Raw genomic sequence first — 22,672 nt, forward strand, 5'->3', positions numbered from 1 at the left:
ATTATCAGTTGTTATTTATTCATTCGGCATTATGCAGCTATAATAGCAAATCCCTTAGAATTAATTTTATTGTATGTAATATAATTTGTATTCATAAAACCGTATAATTTAACATCGTTGTACAAACAATAATACTTTAAAACATATATTCTAATTAGTCATTTACAAAATATTATCTTTTTCATGAAAATAATATTGAGTTTACTGCTTATGTGGATTTTTAGAAAAAATATTAAATCTATTGAATTATAATATAATAGGCAATACAGGCAATGTAATATGATTCACTTATTTTGAATGTTTAAATAAAACATTTTAAAAAATAAACTATTCATTGCTTAAATAATGTAATAGAGTGATTTCTGTATCTGTATTTTGGATTTTAATGATGAATTATTTAATTTAATATTTATAATTTTTTTAAATGTACTAAAATATACTCTAAATAAGTAGGTACTCTGATATGCATATTTAATTTATAGTCACTACATTTATAACCGTACAAAGTAATTCTTTTATATTCATTCAATATTCATATAATATGAATTAAAATTCATAATATTGTTTCTAATGCCATTTAATATAATAATAATTAACTAATTTTATTGTAAAAGACGAACTTTAAAACATTATACGTTGTTTGTTTATAATACCGCATTATTATTTAGTATTATATTAACAGAATAAAGTAATTTATATGTTAAAATTTCGAACAGTGTTTCTGATATAATTGTTACACTTTACATTAGATTAACATTTGTGATTAAATGCACGTACAGTGGAATTAAATTAAATTTCAAACATAAACCTTATCCTTTGTCCATAAACTTCACGTTAATCTATCGTTGGTATGCCAAAATAATATCGATTAATAAATAAATAAGCAGTCATTTTTATCAACTAAATATAAAAATTAAATTTATATTTTAAATTATACATTAGTAATATCCAGAATAAAAATATCAGAAATAAAAGATTCAAATTAAACGTACCGAAACATGTTTACTTGAAAATATTTTAGTGACATTCATTTATTTAAATGGACTACTGTGTATTACATATTTAGGTTATATACTTATAAAGCTTAAAATTTATTTATGAATTGAGGTTCGTGTCCCCAGCACTTCCACCTTTAAATTTTTGATTGAAACTCGCATCAAACGTTTTTACCTCGTTTATACAAGTTTGTACCTCAACGATTTTTTATAAATTGAAGATAACTTAAAAACTGTTGACTGTTGAGGTACAAACTTGTATAAAAGAGGTACAAATGTTTGATGTGTGTCCCAATCAGAAATTTAAAGGTACTGGGGTGCTGAGGACATGGACCAATATAATTGGGCAGTTTAGCAGTATTTCTTTGTCATCAGTAATAATGCAAAGTAATATATATATATATATGAATAAGTAGTTTCATTAAAAACTGAGATGTATTGCTTCAATAAATATCTGAAAATTAAAAATGATTATCAAACTGAATATTACTCTTATAAACAAAATCATTGATTTAAAATGAAAAATATATATGATATGGATCGACAGACATCTATTGATTTCAAGCAACAGAAACTAGAAACAATGTATAATACATAATAATTCAAAAATATAATCCATAGCTGGTAATCTGATTATTGTGAACTAAATTAGAATAACATTCAAAACATTTAAAAATGAATATAATAATAAGTTGATTGAAATTCGAAAAACTTAAAAAGGAATGAGAGGAATCATGGAAAGATAAACATCATTTAGTTTATAAAGTTTGTCGGAAATAAAAAATAAACCATCCCTAATGCATAATATATTATAAGGTGTGTATTAAAATATTGTTTAACTACACTAAACAAATAAATGGCTTTATGCGCAAAGCATTACACGTGTGTTATTATAACTTTAATGCTTAATATGTTTGACGTGTAAAGTAGCCAACTGCAGTCACGCTTAGGAACGTCTTCCTTTCTCCCGAAACATTATATTATTATTATTATTATTATTATTATTATTACTATTATTATACGGTGACGGTACGTTCAGCGTATTATACGACTTTTAAACTAACCTGTGTAGAGCGTGGATAAATATTGAATATTCAACAGAATGATAATGACGAAAGTCCTTTGAATTATTAAAAACACCAAAAATGCCAACGCGGTAAAAACGTCGTGTAAATTTTACTCGTTCTATTATAATTTATTTATAAACTGTCTGCGACACTTTTGGGGTAGTTCCATGTTCGCAGCGTGTACATATAGGTATGATTTATATATATATATATATATATGTGTGTGTGTGTGTGTGTGCAGTGTTCATCGGCAAGGTCCATTTGCCATTCGTTAACATAAAAACTTATAATTTCAATATGAAAGACGACCGAATGAAATTGTATAGTGTCTACGCTGATTCCCTTCCGACCTAATAAATAAAATAGTTTCTTTTGATGAAGGTACCTATATTATTCTCGGTAATATGGTACGAATATAAGTAACTAGCGAATTCGACCGAAAAGTTCATTTTGAAAAGTGAAAAACTAGTTTCACGTGCACACACGTCTCCGGGGACAATTATACCCCAACCCAGATCAAACATATCGATGCATATTTGAAGAGTTTTAACTTTACATAACCGTATACTATATATGCATTATGTTTGTATTACTAATAGAAAAAAAAACCCTGTACACAATATAATAAATTAAGGGTGGGTCGACGAATCAAATTTTTGGACTAATAAACATTAACAACGATATAAGTACTAAACATCGAAAAATAAAATAATATTAATAATGATAATTTGTACAGATTTCGCACAATTCATATTTTAGTCAGCGAAAATAATTCACGAGAAAGCAAAAAATCTGTGGTCGAAACATTTATTGGATAGCAAATAAAAACAAGATTAATAAAGTGATACTCGTTTGCTCACTTTACAACTTTTAAATATCACGTTCATGTAAACATTGTTTTTTTTTTCATACTAAGTATTTTAAATATTCAATCGTTCAATAAATTACTTCATTGAAATATTATGTACGTCTTCATTAATTTATCAATTTCAAGTCAAAATGGAGTAAATCAGAAATACACATGTTTCGAGTAATTTTTTGAAACTATAATCGAATGGTTAATTATGGATATTGCTCAACTTTTAAATTGGTCTGCATTTTAATGCACTTTGAAAACTCGGAGTATAATGTGTAGGACGTGTAGGTACTTAAAATTATTTATGTATTATAACGATTTTATTTTTGAGAAATAATTAATTAATCCCGAGTATTTGTGAAACGGTCTGGATCACAAATCTCATAAGAGGCTATTCAATATGCATCAAATAACTAGGGTGTTATTATAAATAATACAAATTTCTGAGAGAACAAAATGAATAAATCTGATTATAGATAAATTCATTTCAAGGATATTTGATTGAATTAAACTAATTTAATATATTAATTTGTATTTCATATTTTGCGATAAACCCGTTCTTTATATAATATTTTGTTTCGTTATCTTATGACTTTGTGAGTTAAATAATAATAATAATAATAAACGTTTTCTTTTTTTTGAATAAGCGAAAATAAATAATAATATAAAACATATTATACAATAAATATTGTTACCTATACATTTCGAGTAAATCATCTCTCGTTGTTTTCGTTTTGATCATATTACTCATATATTACGCCTGTTATAAGTGATTTAATCGGTAATGAAGTGATTATCAACGATGCAATGTATTTTATAGTTTATACACGTAAGTTCTCGTTTTGTCGAGTATTGTTGACATATTCGTAAACTATAATTACATTTTTTTTTTCATTTTTTTTCTTTAAACATTTTTGTACGCACCTATTTGCTATTTAAAATACAAAAAGTTAACACGACTTGATTTGGTTCAGGAATTACTGGTAGATTCATCTCTAGATTCTTCAGTTTTAATGAGTAGGAAGAAAAGTTAACAGAATAGTCAATTCTCCTTCTCAATGTTCACGTCCAACGTTGACTTTCTCCTATAGTTTCTATATTTTGGTACCTTAAATGTTATTTTTAAGTTTAGTTATTATTTATTTTTTTAAATTGACAAAATTAGATTGTATAATATTCTAAGTAACTTTTAACTTAACTTACTTATTTTTTACAATACAAATTTTCAAAAATCATTTAGTTGACCAGCACAGTCTTTCTCAAACCAACCATGACCAATTAATGATTAGTACATTATTAGTACTTGATATTATAATTTTGTTTTTTTCCACCAGCATTGGACGTAGCTGCCCCGCATTGCCCGCATTGTAGTAAAAAACGTTAAAAATTCTGTACAATAAACCCCATAATATATACACATTGCATAATATACTGAGAAAACTCGAAACATACATTTTAGTCATAATATCCCAGTCGCGGTATCCGGAAAAAACGATCCGTCACAAAGCAAATAAAACAGAATAAGTAAGGCTGATCAATCACTGACGAAAGTATTGATTTAGTGTGCAAAAATCAAAAGAATTTGTATGAAAGACCTATTATAGGTAACAATGGATCGCTGCTGATATGGAAAAAAATACAAAAATTGAAAAGGCTGATTTTATTAAATGATATACGCTCGACTAGAAAAATTCAAGGAACCCAATTTCGGTCGAAATTACTATAGTAACGGGCTCCTTAGTTGGAAACGATAACGTCTATGTTTGACAATTGGTTTTGTGCTTTATTAATTTACATAACTAGGTTATTAAACGAAAATTAATTTTAAAGGTCCCACGATGAGTACCTTTTTGATAAATAATTCATGTTATTCGATTAAATGTTTACATTATTATAACGGTAACTTAAGAACGATTTTAGTTTTCGACGAAATGATATTAATAATAATTTTATCATGAACAAAAAGTAAAATGTCTTGGACATAACATTTTGATATTTTAAATACAAATTAGTGGCTAAATTGAATCACTATTATTATTATGTGGTCAAAATATTACCACAAATGGCAACAAAAAACATTTGTTGTGAATTTTGACATTCATATATTTATTTTGTACACTCAACGTGTTCCTCAAAAGTTTGCTTGCTTGATATTGGACAGGAAAATATAATTATTCATGTTCCTTTACAATCTAAACTGGTTAAGCACCATTAGACAGACGGTACATGGTATAATAATATTATTATTATTATTGTTGTTGTTGTTGTTATTAACGTCGCAATACAAAGAGAACCATTTCGACTACATTTATATTACGTTGAACATTTTCTTTATTAAAACCGTATCGTTGTCGTTTTCAATCTGTTAAAACTTAAAACCCTATTTAATTGGATTTATACGGACAGTGTTCATTTTTTGTGCAAAACAAATTCCTACAATTTCTTGGTCGAGGTGTCGCGCTTTACTGGACCGCGAAATCACTGCATATGTGTACCTTTGGAATGGCTATTTATTTTTTTATTTTTTTGTAAGCTTCAAAATAAATAAATTATAAAAATACACAACGCAGATCTACATTGCGGAATATCATGGAATGCAAAACACAGAATGAATGAAAATTAATTCCCAGGAGGGGACATAATATTACTCGTACATAATATATCAAATTATTATTCTAAAAGTATTATTTTGTGGATGAATTAATAATACGCTGGGAAAAAAATATTTCTTTTACATTTACAATTATGTTATGATGCCATTTATAGGCTAAATTAAAAAAAATATATATATATTATGATAAACGTTATATTTTATAATCGTATAGAAACAGTGTAACAAAAAAAAAAAAAAATAATAACTAAATCGTAAACCATAAACAATGCACAGCAATACGCATATATAATCAATAAGTCATACACCTAAAAAATAATTTAGTTGAGATTTTAGGAAAATAACCACATAGTATTGTACAAACAATCAGTGGGTAGGTGTCTTTTAGATCGGTTTTTGTATTAAAATTTTACAACATTTTAAAAATCAAATTATAGAAAACCAATATTATTGTTGAATATCAATTATGAACATCCATATTATAAATATATTTAGTTATGAATTTTCATGTTTTTATTATAATATTAATAAGTGTTTTATTTAGCACAATATTACTACTATAATATGTCTTATTAGCGTAAACATTATATCTAGATAACATATTTGAAATTAAAAATGTATCTGGTTGGAATAAAAACAACGTAAATAATTATAATTGAAATAAAAACCTATCTGACTGTTAAAATGTTAAAAATCTCCTACTGTTCCCTTGTAAGACCTATACTCAACTACTCAAGTATAGATCTATAATTTGGAACGCATATACTCCTTGTCTTGTGAATGAACATGTTTTTTAAGAGAACATTTTATCGTAATGCGTTCTTTGTTCTTGATATCCCATGACTATGTACCACTCAACCAAATACTTGATTTATCTATAGTCCCACAACCAACCGTAAATTTTTCTCCAAATTCCATTTATCATCCTTCTTTACTTATTATTGACTGAAGTTAGCTCTACTATCGTCCTTTAACTATTTATTCAATTTTAAATTTATTCTTCTATTAAGGCTTACCAAAGAGGACCCATTTTTTTTATTTACCTAATCAAAACATTCATCTATTTAGAAATATATATTGTTTTTATTTTTATTTTTTTGCTATTTTAAAATGATAAAGCGCGTTTTGTTGGATATTTTACATGCTATTGTTATTTCATACTTAAAAGATAATTGTTATTTTAACAGTGGGACTGTAAAATTGTAAAATACATAATTATAATAGGATCAAAATATTATTATTTAATTGATTATTGGATATCCTAGTATTTTTTTTTTTTTTGATAAATTCTTCAATTTGTTAACCACTGTTTAGTGGGGAAACAAAAAAATATATTCCACAATAGTCAAGTGTGAAGTTACTACTGTAACCGAAACTAGTAAACGATTGTAATTTATCTGCTTTTGTTTCAGAGACAAGGATGTATCCATGGTGAAGAACTACCGTACATATTCGGTGCTCCCCTGGTAGGGGGATTGATGCATTTTCCGAGGAATTACACCAAGTCAGAAGTCCTGCTTTCCGAGGCTGCGGTTATTTACTGGAGCAATTTTGCGCGGACGGGGTAATATATATTTTATTAGCATAAAATAAGAATAAGAGGGTGGATAAAAAAAAAAATCCTAGTTCCCGTAAACAGTGTTTCCAGCACTTTTTTATTTTTATTATTATTTTATCCAATCTCCGCTCCGATAAGTAGGTCATATTATACTGCACGCGTTGATCTGCCCTCAGACAGTTTAATATTATTATTTACCAGCCGCCAGTCCAATGGTTTATAGGTATTTTTCATTTATTCGTTGCTTTTTTTTTTTATTGCCATCGGAACGTGCTCTATGCACCATGGCGCCTCAACACTACCGGCATAAACACGATTCAATGACTATATCAGACGATCCGAATAGAATGCGTTTTAAGACTAATTCCTTTTCTTTATTTTCATTTCGGTGTTTTACGACTTATATTATGTGATATATATATACGATAATAATTGTTATTACAACTGTTTTTTTACGTATTAAAACAATTGAAATTACGAGTCATAAGAATGTTGGAAACATAAATAAATTTAAAATAAAATCAAACCATAAGTTGAGGTTTCAAAACTATCGAAGAAAAAATTTAATAAACCATTAGTAATATCCGGTGTAATTCATACACAAATAGTCATATTTGACAGATTTATTTTTAATAATTTTATCTTATATTTTTGAGAAAAATTACTTCATCTTTGAATCGCTTTAATGTATATGCTAAATTTCACTGAACGATAAATCAATGCGAACAAAAAAATAATTCTGGCCAAAGACGGTTTATCAGCCTTAATTACTATATACAGGGATTTTGTAACAATTTTGATATAATATTTTTATTGCAATATTATTGTAATTTATTTATAAATTAGTAATACGTAGTTAGTTAAATTGTTTGACTAAATTAGATTTCCTTTCATACCAATAAAAATTCTGAAATCGAAAATCAAAACATGTTTTGTATTATAGTTTTCCCAAAAAAACAATCAAATTATTGTAAAATCCATATATTTATCACTGTGTTCAAAATTAGAATAATAAATATACAAAAAATATTTTTTGAATTTCCGCTTCGTTATCTATATATATCTATATATGTATAATATTTTTCTAACTACTCCTAAGGATAATAAATTACTTTACAGAAAATATTGTAAAAATAAAATACAAATTAACGTATTTTATAATTTTATATTTACTATCAGTTGTTGTCTTAACATTAATTGGGTTAACTGAAAAAAAAATAGATTTCTTTATATTAATAGAAAAATGTTTTATATAATATTACAATCACAATGAAAATGTATGTTCGTTAAAAATGTTACCATACCTGAACTTGTATAATAATTAGTCTAAAATACGATTATGCGATTGTGGTTTGATACAAATTATTCAAAAACGACTGTCTTTGGTTGCACAGTATTAACTGCAACCAATAAATATTTATGTTTTAAGCGGTTATAATGTATGGATTATTCATTAGGTAGGCCGGTGAATATACCGAAATGAAAAAAAATCCTTTATGGTAATGCATTTTGCGTAATTTTCAGTAATCCAAATGAGCCGCAGGACCAGGACATGTTGCACAAACAAGAACACGGTCGGTTTAAGAATATCGAATGGACTGCGTACGAGACCGTACATAAAAAATATTTGAGTTTAGGTACAGTACTATGAGTGTAATATATTATTTTTATTGTTTTATCATCGGTTGTCCGTGCAATACACAGTCGTATTAATTACGATGTATAATATTATTGCATTATAAATGATGTAACAATATTGTACCGATGTGAGTGGAGTAAGTCGCATTACAGTTAATGTACAATAATTGGATATATTTTCAGATACGAAGCCCAAATTGAAAAGCCATTACCGAGCCCATAGGCTGTCATTTTGGTTGAATTTAGTTCCCGAGTTGCACAAGCCCGGCGACGACGTACCTTATTATCATCACATGTTCCAATCCGATCTACGCGGGATGACGTTTAAACCCGTAAGTTTCCCGCCAATATAATTTTATAAAGACCATTAAAAGGATTACACCCTTACTGTACAGGTTTGCTATTCGATGGAAACGATATTAAAATTTATTGTTCAACGCATAAATATCAAAAAACAAACAATCTCTCAACATTCGTAATTTTGTTTGTTCTCCGATATGAGACTGACCATTGTTTTATAGAAACTTTAATTCTTTAAATACAAAGAGTTTTATAATATTATATTATATTACCAATTAGTTTATTTCAGTGTACAGGTGCATTCATTATTTTTAAATTTTAAATTTTCAGCAATATTTCTTTTGCTACATAATCTTAATTCCATTACTTTGTAAGACAACATTTTTAAAATAAAATTTAGCGTTATGGTTTTTTCTAAGTTTTTTTAAAATTTTGCTCGTCTAAACTTTTAACTAAAATATAACTTATTAAAATTAATTTGTAATTCGATTTTTATTTATGAAATACCTTATACTCCGAAAAATATTCGAAGTTAAAAAAGTATATGTTTTCATTCGAAAAAGTAAAAGCTGATAACGATAAACAATAAAATTAATATTTTCAAAAAAGTTAAAACTTTTCTAAATAATGATTGTATAGAGACACTTTAATGGATCACATTGTAGATATTGTTCTTTAGCCGACACCATCGAGATTGTCACAAGAAAATAATCCTGTAAGGAGTGTCATCTCTTCTGACGATAAAGTGGTGGTTAAGGATAAGGATGAGAGTGACGCGTGTGACAAAAACTATAAACAATTATATGCCGATAAACTTTATTATTATTATTATTTTTTTTTTTTGCAAGTTTGCGAGTTCGGCACTTATTCCTTTCGGTACGCTTGGAACGGTGTATTGATTAATCTGCCGAGTAGTGGGTGATAGCTCGACTCCTCCAATGAACGATTCCATATCGAACATTAGGAATTATATTACCTTTGGCATTTCGGTACACCTGGTAACTGTGGAGAAATAATAATAAATTGATTTTTTTCCTCCACGGTTTTTATAATTAACGTTCATAAATTATCTCCACGTTGGGTATGCGTTCACCATCGCCGCATAGTATCAAAATACTACAGTTCGATATATGCTTGTGGTGCGCGCCTAACGATTATAAAACGTTTTGATCGGTGAAAACGAACGGCCAGCAATTAAAAAAATTAAGAAAATAAAATTAAAATACACCTACGTGCCTATACAGTAGTCGAAGGAAAAGTAATTGAGAAAAAACGAGTTAACGTTTACTAAGTCACCGGCGACAAAAGTTTAAAGAATTTTGCGGCTTCTCTAATTTATTATTATGAATCTACCGAACGCTCCAGCTCGAACTATAAATAATAAGAGGTCCCACAGAAGGTTTATATACTTGTCGTAAATTATGTTTGTTTAGAAATGTTTGCAACGACTGAATGTGAAAGTTAGTTTCGTAAGCTTCAATGGCATACATTCTTAGGGTTAAGTGAACTTACTTTTGTATAAAGACCCAGAAGTATTTTACCGAATATACTAGTTAATAAACTAAATACCGTATATAATCATTAACATTCATAAATTGTTCGAATTGTAATTATTATTGTGTACCTGTGAATAAATTTCATCTCAAACTTCAATTATTAGCTTACGCATTTTAATGGAAAATCATGAATTCAACGAAAATATTATTATTATAACGAATTCCTTTTGTTTTTAATAAGTACAACAGTATTTCATAAATCTAATTTAATGTTTTAGCACAAAAAAAAATAAAATGTTTTAAAAACAAAACAGGTAAAAACATTGTAATTTATAATATACATAATTAAGTTAGTATTATATTTACTGGATTTAAACTACATTAAACCTCATTCGTTATATTTTATTAAATTAACTTAATTAACAAATAATTTAAAAAAAATTAATATATTTTTAAAAACGGATTTTTGATAGCATTTTTAAATTAAATTCACAGCGATTAAAAAAAAAGAATAAATTATTGAATTAAACATTGAGAAAATTTGAATCAATTATTAATGAATAACCCTTAACGTTGAAGATGCGTTGGTAATTACGTAAAATAAAAATATGTTCGTACCGTTTTTTCTTAAGCTTCGTTATTTGTAATCTAAATACAATTAAATTATAAACTTGATTTATTAGAAAAGATTATTTCAAAGATATTAATATATGCAAATCAAATGCCAAATAATACAACAACCAATCACAATAAATAAATAAATTCTTTTAAAATAAACATAATTTTATACACGCATTATTCAAATAATCCAGTTGATAAAATGTTTTGTGCGTCAGAATATAATATATAATATATATAATTTTAAATTTGTCAATATACTTTTTATTTGATGTTATTTTCAATTTATTCATGTTTTATATTAGTATTTATTATAAAAACATTTTGAATTTAAACACAAATATTGAAATATATAAACTTTATATATATATATATATATATAAGGCACTTGAATCATGTACGAGTAACTTGTGTAAGTAGTATTATATTGTATATATTATGTACTTCTGCAATGCGACTTTTATTATTTCTTTGTATTAGTGTTTCTAACACTATTGGGTCCGTATTTTTCTAGTATTTCATAAAATGTATGTTTCTGTTATGCACATCATGATTATAAACATACAATGATGTTGGTAGGCGATTTCGTTACATTTCACCGTTGACGTGGAATCTTTTCCTATAATATAAGTTAAATAATATTATTTTTTTATCGATTTATTTTTAATCCAGGATCTTATGAAGATCTAACTAGCTGATGTTCTAAAACGTCAATCGTTTAACAGACAATAATAATGTGTTATTTAAAAACGAAAATCTTTTTTTTTTAGCAAGAACAATTCGACTATCTATTTGAAAATGGTTTGTTTTGTATTGTCGAGTATACTCGACTTCGGATATAATAAAATAATAAATAATAATTATTATGATAATAATCGTCGTTTATCGTCGGTTGCAGGGTTCGGAAAGGACTACCAACAGACCGGCACCGGACATGTACTACCGGGGTTCAGGTCAGCCACCAGCCATAATGCAACAGACCACAGTCGGCAACAAGACCACTTCCGATGGCGGGACGACCAACGGGACGAACGTGTTACAACCTCCACCAGTCGTGGTGGCGTCTTCCTCGTCATCGGATCGCGGGGATGGCGATAATGACGAAGTCGGTGGCGGTAGCGGAGGCCGACAGCTCAAAAACGGGCCAAGTGGTGACAAAGACGATGGCGATGGTCGGTTGTCGTCAGGTGACGGCCAGGACGACTTGGGCGGCGGCGGTGGTGGCGGAGCGTATCAGACGTTTCCGCTGGCCCTGGCCGTGGCCATAGGCATTGGCTGTTCGCTGTTGTTCCTCAACATAATGATATTCGCCGTGATCTACTGCAACAAGTCAGCTGGTTGGGGTGGAAGGCGGGGCAGCAGCACCGGCAGCCGGCGGACTTCCGGCGCCGCAGGAGACGCCGAGGACTTGCAGCAACAGCAGGACGACCGGATCAGGAAGATCAAAAAGCGTCCCGAGAACGGAGGCCCGATGACTAATTTGTGTTCCACGGGAGGTAAACGCCGCCTTTATTGTTATTATTGTCAAACCATAAATATATTATAATGTGCGAGTGGTGTAATTTAATAAGCTTTATATTTAACACGGTAAAAATGAAAAAAAGTCTTAAAAAATTCTCATTTTCGCGCGTATTCAAAATTGAAGTTCTATTTTAAAATAAAAAAACAAATATTTGCGACAATTGAATCCAATTTACTGGAATGAGATTTGTTTCATGATGAGATAGTAGACAAGGGAATTCCAAAAATACAATTTCGGTCAAAAAACTTTAAATTCAAACGACACCTTATATCTCAGCTATTCTATATTGTGAAAATGAAAAAACATGTATTGATATATTTAAATTTAAAAAAAAAACTGAACGTGAAATTTGCAATACACTATTAGAATGTATAGATTTAAAAAAAACTTGCACACACTTGCGCGCACTAAATCGCAATAAGCTCCACAACAATATAAAATCAATACACAATAAGACAATAACTAATAAGACATTTAACCACAGAGTTCCAATACGACGACATTCGTATTGATAAACATTATTTTTTATCTATAAATAAAATATCAACAGACTATAGATACGAATTTTTTTTATATAATTTCAAAAACGAATTACTAACGCGTTACGAGTACGTCTTATATACTGCCACTGCAGTTGTTTATACTATCGCACATTTAAATATTATTATGACGCTACTCTTTTTATTCTTCTCATTTTCCGGCCTCCTCTGTCGTTATGTCTTTCTACCCGTTTTGTCTAATAAAACACTCTTGACCCAGACCGTTGTTTTTCTCTCCACTGAACATCATTTCATGCGCGTACATTAACTTTTTTTATTATAGCGTATTAAACCTTACGTTCTTAGAATTCTAGATGCGCAATGCCCAAGCTATCCTACCCCCCCCCTATACAGTTGTCTAGACCCGACGCTCGCCAGAGTGACGAAAACGATAAGAATGATACATCAACCCGGCGAATCGTTCTTGTATAATTATTATTATGTCGATGTAGCGGAACGGACGTTTGAAACCGTAGACATTTTACCAACAAAAAAAAAAAATAACCGAAGGTGTACCAAAACGTACTATGAAAAAATATAAATGTAACGGTTGTAAAACGAACGTCTCGTTAAAGTCGTTGTGACAATTTAAAGAGCAAAAAAAAAACGTCAGTCGAAATACAATAACTCGCCATGAGTATGATATACGTATAATATCATCGTTTTTAAGCACTATAGTAACATAGAAGAGGGTCTAGGGATAAATTGCTTACATTCACAGTGTCCATAAAGTGAACGACTCTCTTAGTTTTAATGTGTAATGGACAAACTAAAACTTTTGCACTAATAGGTCTTTTGAAATATAATATATTATACGGCCGTAATAATTGTGCATTTAACATAATATCGTTATGTCGATACATTATTATTTGTTATACTTCGAAGGATATAAATATTATACAACTCTATGCAGGAAAACTAAATACAATAAATCATAATAATGCTCCTGTCAATTGATAACCCAATTGGAACACTTCCAAAAAATAATAATGATGATAACAATAAATAAAAAAAACATTAAAAACTAGACAACGGTTAGAACCTAAAGCTTATAATAAAAGAGAAATAAAAACATAATGGGTTTCTTTTTTTCTTTTTCTTTTTTTTTTTTTGAACAATAGATAAAGTGAACGTTACTTTTATGACTTCTTTAAGGGAAGACAAAATAGAGATATTTGGAACTAAAACGTGAAAGTAGTTGATAATAAAAGTTTTTAATAAGTGCGCACAATTTTATTACGATTTAAAAAAAGTGTTTAGGTACAGAGTTTTACGATTCTAGGTAGGTACTATATAGCAAAACATATTATCAAAAAATACAATAAAACAAACATAATATAACACCAAAAATAATGATTAATGATTATTGGGTTATAAGTTTGCTAATGATTTTTTCATGTATGACTGCCGTGTCATATAATATATTCTTTTTTTTTCTTGCACACATGCTACAATAAATTGTAACAGTCATTTACAGATTGTATGTTTTAAAAATTCGTCTAGAAATTAAGTGCAATTATTGATCAGATTTATATTAGTTTTTACATTTATTATCTTTGACATTTGAACCATATAACTAAAATACGAACCGCTTTACCGTCTTACCTAATTAAAAATGAATACTTATTGCCACAACTTCTACTAATGTAATCATTTTAACTTCATTATAAGTAAATTTATATGTACATCCGTTAAAAATTTAGATTCTCGACGTCAAGTACGTTATTGATTTTTCTGTAATCCATTTAAATATATCTAAACGACACAAACACATAGTGGGTGTACTTATATTCAATATAGGTTACTACTTCATATTAAAATATAATATCCATAATTTTTAGAAGAAAAAAAGAATTCAAACATTATCTCAATTACGAGTATATATATATATAGCTGATATTCTGATTTAAAATAGCAGCTAACTTTTCGCAGTGGACAAATTTTAAAAATAATACAATATATCTACCCGACCCTATCTAGGCGTGTGGAAATGGTACCAAATTCGTTTATAGTTTATACTGAATTCTATATTATGTTTCGTTTATTCCAAGTTAGACTCAATCTAAAAATGTAAATTATCAGAAAAACACATTTTTTCAAAGATTAGTCAAAGAATGATAAAAAGGTATATTATATTTTATTTAAATGAAATGTTAATAAATTTACGAGGAATTCCGTAAAACTTTGTTTTTTTTATTTAATTAAAATTTAAAAGTAATAATATATTTTGCCAACTATCCGCCATAACCAACAGATGATAAATAAAAAGCAAACAGTACACGGTTGAAAGCAAAAAATTTAAATAATTTAAAAATTAATTTCAAAGAATACACAATATAATGTATTATCTGCAATGACTCGAGCTCTTTTTATAATTTATACACGACGATTTCCAGTTTCCGCAAAAACAATAAATTAAGGTATCATACGACAATTTCTTTTACAATAATTAACAAGCTAATTTTGTTTTTCTTCAACACGGAATATTTTATAACAATAATAATACTTTGCAGGTATAACCTATGACGTGTGTACTAATTTATTAACATTTGTAACCCGGGCACCATAACAACAATATTACAATGTGCTGGTTTCTTATAGGTACGCGAAACAAATAATAATATGAACAAAAATTTCATTTCACGAAGAAAAATTTCTCATTCTTTTTATTACGTATATATATTTTGTTTAGTGCGCGCTCTGTATGACGTATACAGTTAACAGCACACTGCAATGTTTTCTGTTTTATATATACGAGATAATAAATTAGTCGAGTTAGGTAGAAGCTACTAAAAATATATTTGAAATAAAAAAAGAACTTTCTTCGAGATTTATAGTTTAGTAACTTTCGTCGGTATATTAATATTATATAGGTAAAATGAAAGTGAGCAACAACGCCGAAGTCGAGCGCAGAACTCGCCCCGCATCGCGATGTTCACAACACACTATTACGCGTGTACGATTACGCTTTTATTTCGGGGCCACAATCAGATTTTTAGTTTTTTTTTTATTCTGCGCTATTACACCACACACATCGGACTCGATCGATCGACCTCGGAGCGCGCAATAAAAAATTGCAAAACGTACCACCTATGACATAGTATGCATCCTTACGGATTTTCGTCATCTATCGATCGACACTGCACTTGCCCAATCCCCCGGAAAGCTTGTGTACACGTGTACACGATTTACACCTGTAACCTACTATGGATTAGCCGGGACGCGACTATTTTGCCGCCGACGATTATAATTCGATTTTCCGCAAACACTTCGCATAGCCACTCGAACGATCACAGAGTACGATTACTATTCGCCCGCGATCAGTGACACGATTACGTGATCACCGTACGTCACTTTATATTGGCTAATCGACCTATGGCGAATGATTATTATTATAATATACTTTCATCCGTCCGCGTTTTGCCAAAACGATAGTTATGTCCATTTTTCAACGCACAGTAAGAATACTTTTAAAACGTGTTTATCTGAAATACGAATTGACCATTTCGAATTTAAATTAAGTACAAAATCAACGTAACCTTCTTTGCTTAAAAACGTTATTAGAACAATAATATTTTTTTTCACAATCGCAATACAAAATTATCGTTTTGAAATAAATGAATATAAAATGATGTTATTGTCGTATTGTAACAGCATAGTAGTCATTGAGCAGTAGGTATAAACATATATTACATGTTATATAACGTTCTACGGCATTTCTGAGTTGGATTCATTTAACTTCATTAAATTATTATCAGATCCAAAAAAGTTGTACACATAATACGATCGCAATCGATAAAATACCGAGCTAAGATTATTGAATTATTATTTTTGGATATTTTTTATCCAAATAAAACCGTTGTCCGACGGATTTAAAATATCCAAGGTTAGTATTTTCACGTACGTTTTATTTTCCCTTTGTTAGAAATTCGTATTCATCGGCGCTATCGGGGGTATTGTGGTGATAAAAAATAATATTATTTGTGTGCTAAAGAGTAGTAGTATAATACCGTAAATAGTATCCAGTAAAACAATCTACTTCGAAACGAGTGTTTTGCATTTGGCATTCAACATAACGAAATCGTTCGTTTGAAACTTGTTCTGTAAATAGCAATTGACAGATACACAGAATTATTAAATAAACTAAATCGATTTGGACTTTGGACTGACCGAGACAAAGCGTGAAATCGAATCAGAAAATTTAGTTTGTGACAAACGACAATTGTAATTTTTTTTTCCAATGAATAAAACACGATGATTTAAAAGTAACATATGTGTAAAACTGATATTTACATTCGATTTCGTGACCGACATGATGATAATATTCGTTATCCATCGCACTCCGTACCGATGAAAACAGCATAACTAAAACTAAAATTACAGTACTTTGGCCATGTCACGATAACTTCTTTGGCACGAGACGGTCAAAACAGGTATTAAGTCATTGTAATCTGTCAAAAAAAAATCATTAAGTTTTTGTTAAAAACACATCGGCACAGGGATCAATTAATTATCTTTTTGGGGTGTAAAAAATATAAATCGATCTTTATGTAAAGACATAAGTAATACTCTCCTACCTAACTGGGCGCCAAAGGTTTTTTCCCCTATTAACGTCAATTCTTGTTTTAGGAGCCACCGAGTTGTTGCAAATGACGCGGCCGGTCACGCAACACCTGCAGCAGCACCAGCAGCAGCAGCAGCAGCAGCACCAACAACCGCACCAACAACCGCACTCCATACTGAAGAAACCTCCGGTTACGGTGACCGCCGTGTCCTCTCCGAACGCTTCGCAGCCCCCTACCGACCCGGGCGGCGTGTGCGGACCCGCGGCCGGGACCGGCGTGTCCAGGGGGGCCGGGGCGCAACCGCCGCCCGCCGAATTCGCCGACGTCGCGGCCCAGTGCTATCACCCGGGCGGCAGCATCGTGGGCATCGGGACGTCGTCCACGCTGCCCCGGCCACCGCCGCCGCCGAAGTGCCCGCGGCCCGATCACCACCACCACCACCACGTCGGCGGCCACCACCACCAGCAGCACATCCACGGCACCATCAGGAGGCACGCGGCCGCCTCGTCCGCGCTGCCGGCGTGCACGTGTTCCGGTCCGGTGGCCGGTGGCGCCGGGACCTCGCCGTCGCCGTCGCAGCACCACCCGCACGCGTCCTCGTCCAACCTGGCCGTGGACGTGGCCGCGGATTCGTGCGCCAAGACGGCGGCCGTCGAGGAACTGCACGTGTGACAGTCGAACCGCGGCCACCGCCGGTCGTCCGACACGGAAATCGACCGGCTGGCCAACGACCTGACCAGGATATGCGACCAACTCCGCGAGTCGTCCGGCGCCGGCGGCGATGTCGACGGCGATGGCGGTAGTGGCGGCGGCGGCGGCGGCGGTGACTTGTTCTACTTATGACATTACTTAACGTTGGACGCGATGCAATTCCGTGCGAACGCGCGCGCACGAGACGACGCGCACTAGAGAGAGACGCGTCTCTGTACATATTATTATTATTATATTATTTATGTATAATTACGTATTGTATATTGATTGATAACGATAACGATGTTATTTTTGAATGTCTTTAAGATAAAAATTAAATGTTTCCTCGGTTATTCCTCGTCGGATCCTCTCCGTGAAACCACCGCCCTTCCCGTCACTCACCACCGTTCACCCATCACCCCGCCAACATCCTCGTCGACGAACTTGTATTTTACTAACATTGCAATTATAATAATAATAATAATAATAATTATTATTATTATCATTATCGTTTGTAATCGATATTTTTAACGGTCACTACTGATTGGGGTTTGTTCACGTGAAATGTTGTTAGCGTTATTATTATTATTATCATTATTATTATAATAATTATTGTTATTCCGTTGGTCGTTAATAATAATTCTAGTTACCAAAAAAAAAAACAATTGTTGAAATTATTATGTTATTATTATTATTATTATTATTATTTATAACTGTTGTCTTACACGTTTCGCATTAATGCGTTTTGACGAAATCCTCGTTTTCCAATGACAATATTTGATTTTCCGGCAACCCGACGACGATACGGTACCACCAAAAGGTATAATATAACAATATTATTGCACCTACCAAAAGTAAATAAATAGATTACGCTTAAGCGGTAACCTGCTGAAAATATTGCGCACAGTAGACGACAGATAAACGTCCTCGAGAGTCTCGCACGAGCGGTCAAAATTAATGTTTAACTTATCGTGACACGTAACGTATTTCTTCGCAATTCATCAACGGGAAAAACGTCTTATCGTAAAATTGTCCGTGACTCGTAAATTTCGCGAAAGCAGTAATCATTGTTGGAATCGTAAAATTCGCATAATTTAGTGGAAAAAAAAAATACATAATAAGGGTGTAGAAATTCAAAATCGTCTATAAATATAACATCAGTTGTCGGAAATCCGTGTTGTTGAACGCATAGATAGCAGTTATTTTATTTTTTTCATTCCGAATACACTTTCAATATTTTAAAATCCAATTCGATGACGGATAGTTTAAATAATTTGATACAAAACGTGCTGGAGGTAACAGAAAGAAAAAAAAATGAATAAATGACAAAAATTGCGTGCTGAAATAATGTCTGAAACTCCGCGAATCCAAACCGGGTACAGAATTTATTTTTAGTTAAAAGTTTACCAACGCGAGACAAAAACAAACGAATAACTTATTTTATTTGGATCTTATTATTATGCATATCGTAAAAGTTTAAAACAAAATATGATTTGTTCCAAACCTATGCAAATTTAGTTTTCTTTAACTGGAAAAAACGATACGAAATTATTGAATATATATGCGGTATCGTTGTACGTATACACTGCACGCAACAATAATATTTTGTTGTCGGAATAACGATGTCATTGGAAAACGAATACGCCTACACTCGAGTTGTACACTGCTCACGAAAACCATAAGATATATTGATTAAATATTAAATAATGTTATTCGATACTATAAGATTAATTAATATTAAACGTGAATATATTGATATTGTGACGATAGAACGCATTAGAAAAATACACTATGTAAAAACGATATATATATATATATATTGCCAATTTGTCTTGGTTAATGTTGTACTTTAATAATATACTCCCGACAAGTGTCCTCTATCGGAGTCAATTGTGACCGAAAAATTAAATAAATACGCATGACGATATTATTATATTAATAATATTATAATATTGATATTGATGTTCCGCCGGAAGACCAATGAGTTTCGGGTTGCCAGCTTTCCGAGAAAATTATGCCATTTGTCGATGTCATTTTTGATAATTTTCAAAACGTTTCCATTCCAGCAAAAAATTGTTATCTAAACCTTGATTTTGCACGCAACAATTTTAAAAGTTCTTCTGCTACGTTACAAGTAGACGATCAAATAGATAAATAATAATATGTTAACCATGTATTCTTATAAACGCATATTAGTACACGGACTTAACAGTCGTATACTATAACAAACTGTACGGCAACACATCGGTTTTATTTCATAGAATTATTAATTTAAAATACCTATAATACATTTTTTTTTTTTTAATTGTGTCTTATGATTATAATGATGCTGTGCACTCTCCGTCAACACTACCGTTTATAATCGATCAATTTTTCTATTTTGTTTCTCGTGAGTATCTGTAAATCACTTTGCAAGTAACGCATTCAATTAAATAGTTAAATCATAATATTCAATAAAACAATTACAATTCGGTATATATTATGTAATAATTAGATACCTATTTACGTAAATTATTAAATTTAAACTCACCGATCTACCGTGGAACTACCCCAAACATATTATTATTATCAATATTATCACTGTTAATTGTGTATTATATCATTATTATCATATTCGTTTGTTGTAATGGGGTACCTACATATAAGAGTTACCTATAACTATCATTATATGACAAAACAAAATGTTGTGTGCTCGCCAAATCGTCTATACATTAATATTGCCACATAATATTATCATATTTGAATAGTAAAAATTTAATATGTGTAAATATTTATGTATTTTTTATTTATTTATATATATATATATATAAATTATAATATTATTTACTTGTTAAAAATTAAATATATACCACATATAAATTTCACATAAGCTTAATTACATAATATTATATTATAATTTGTCAAGACCCATGTACAAGGAATCACGAGGACGAGGAAATACTTTCAACAAATACAGAAAACACTCACGAAAAAATATTTGATATAATTAGTAGCCGTTTAGACTTAGTAAATTTCATCTTGTATATTATTATACAATTATTATTAAACAATACATTTTATGCAATATTCTAAACATGCATGATTTCCGTGTGCCTACAGCATAACTTGCCACTGTTTATGTTATTATTATATTACTATTGTTCGTACCAACAAAATAGTTTAAAATGTATACAGTCTCTGGTGATCAGAATATGTTATAAACCTTTTGTGGAACCCTAAACAAATAGCGAAGATTATTATTATTATTATTATTTTGAATATTATCCCGTTGTTGTTCAACCATATTGTTTAATTGCGGTATATATATATTTATATTAAAATAATTATTAGATATTAATGTCCATGATTATATTTTTAGTCTATTGTTTTCATTAATATTGTACAGATATACGAGTTCTTTTGTATAAAAATTATTTTTTATTAATGCATTTTAACGAATAAGATCATTGTGAAATAAGAAACGAAATTATTGTGTTTTGTTAATAAACTGAATTATTACTCGACGTTGACATTAGTATAAATATGTGGTTCCTCCAATACTTACGATAATATTGCATATTATCTCACTGTTTATTATAATTTTTCTAACGATCAAATATTGTTTCAAAACCAAACAAATGAATTTTCTAAAAATAACTTAAAAATTCCACTGAAATAAAAATATCCCAATAAAATATTTTGTGTGTTATGTATACCTATATTAATAAATATACATTTCCAGGAACAAAATAATTTCTGAACACATTCATATTTATCATTATATAAACTTTAAAATTGTATCTGCAAATTATTAACATTTAATAACAATACGTCAATACCTACCTATATATATATATATACGTACTTTATAGTTTATATGTAAACACTAAAGAACATATTTCTGATTAATATAAAAATATTTGACGGTCTAACATAATATTATCATTTTATTATTAATAGTAAATATTTTTATAATACATATAAAACACTTATTGTTATGTATTATATTGAAGTATAAAAAGTTTAAAATAAAAAATGTAGGTAAACAGGTACCGCTTGATGTACATTAGGTGTAGAGTGGGTGACTATTATAGATGTGTTAAATTAGAATTCAATGATATATCATTTAATCATTGTATACGAAAAACCTAGCTTATATTTTTTTTCTGATATAGCTATTAAAATCATTTGTTTTATTTTTAGTATTATAGAAAGTTGATACATTTTTTTCCGATAAT

General features: G+C 30.0%; 1 protein-coding gene across 1 annotated transcript in view; it reads left to right on the forward strand.

Annotated features, from left to right (window-relative positions):
- LOC132923673 (neuroligin-4, X-linked-like) overlaps positions 1 to 21,958 on the forward strand; it is a 302,330-nt gene extending 280,372 nt beyond the window's left edge. Inside the window, exons 8-12 of the mRNA XM_060987600.1 lie at positions 6,942 to 7,093; positions 8,612 to 8,724; positions 8,909 to 9,057; positions 12,038 to 12,635; positions 17,830 to 21,958. Of these exons, the coding sequence (XP_060843583.1) occupies positions 6,942 to 7,093; positions 8,612 to 8,724; positions 8,909 to 9,057; positions 12,038 to 12,635; positions 17,830 to 18,437 (1,620 nt within the window). The 3' untranslated portion in view covers positions 18,438 to 21,958. The remainder of the gene's footprint in view (positions 1 to 6,941; positions 7,094 to 8,611; positions 8,725 to 8,908; positions 9,058 to 12,037; positions 12,636 to 17,829) is intronic.
- The last annotated feature ends 714 nt before the right edge of the window (positions 21,959 to 22,672 follow it).

This window comes from Rhopalosiphum padi, chromosome 1 (assembly GCF_020882245.1).
Source record: "Rhopalosiphum padi isolate XX-2018 chromosome 1, ASM2088224v1, whole genome shotgun sequence".
NCBI lineage: Eukaryota > Metazoa > Arthropoda > Insecta > Hemiptera > Aphididae > Rhopalosiphum > Rhopalosiphum padi.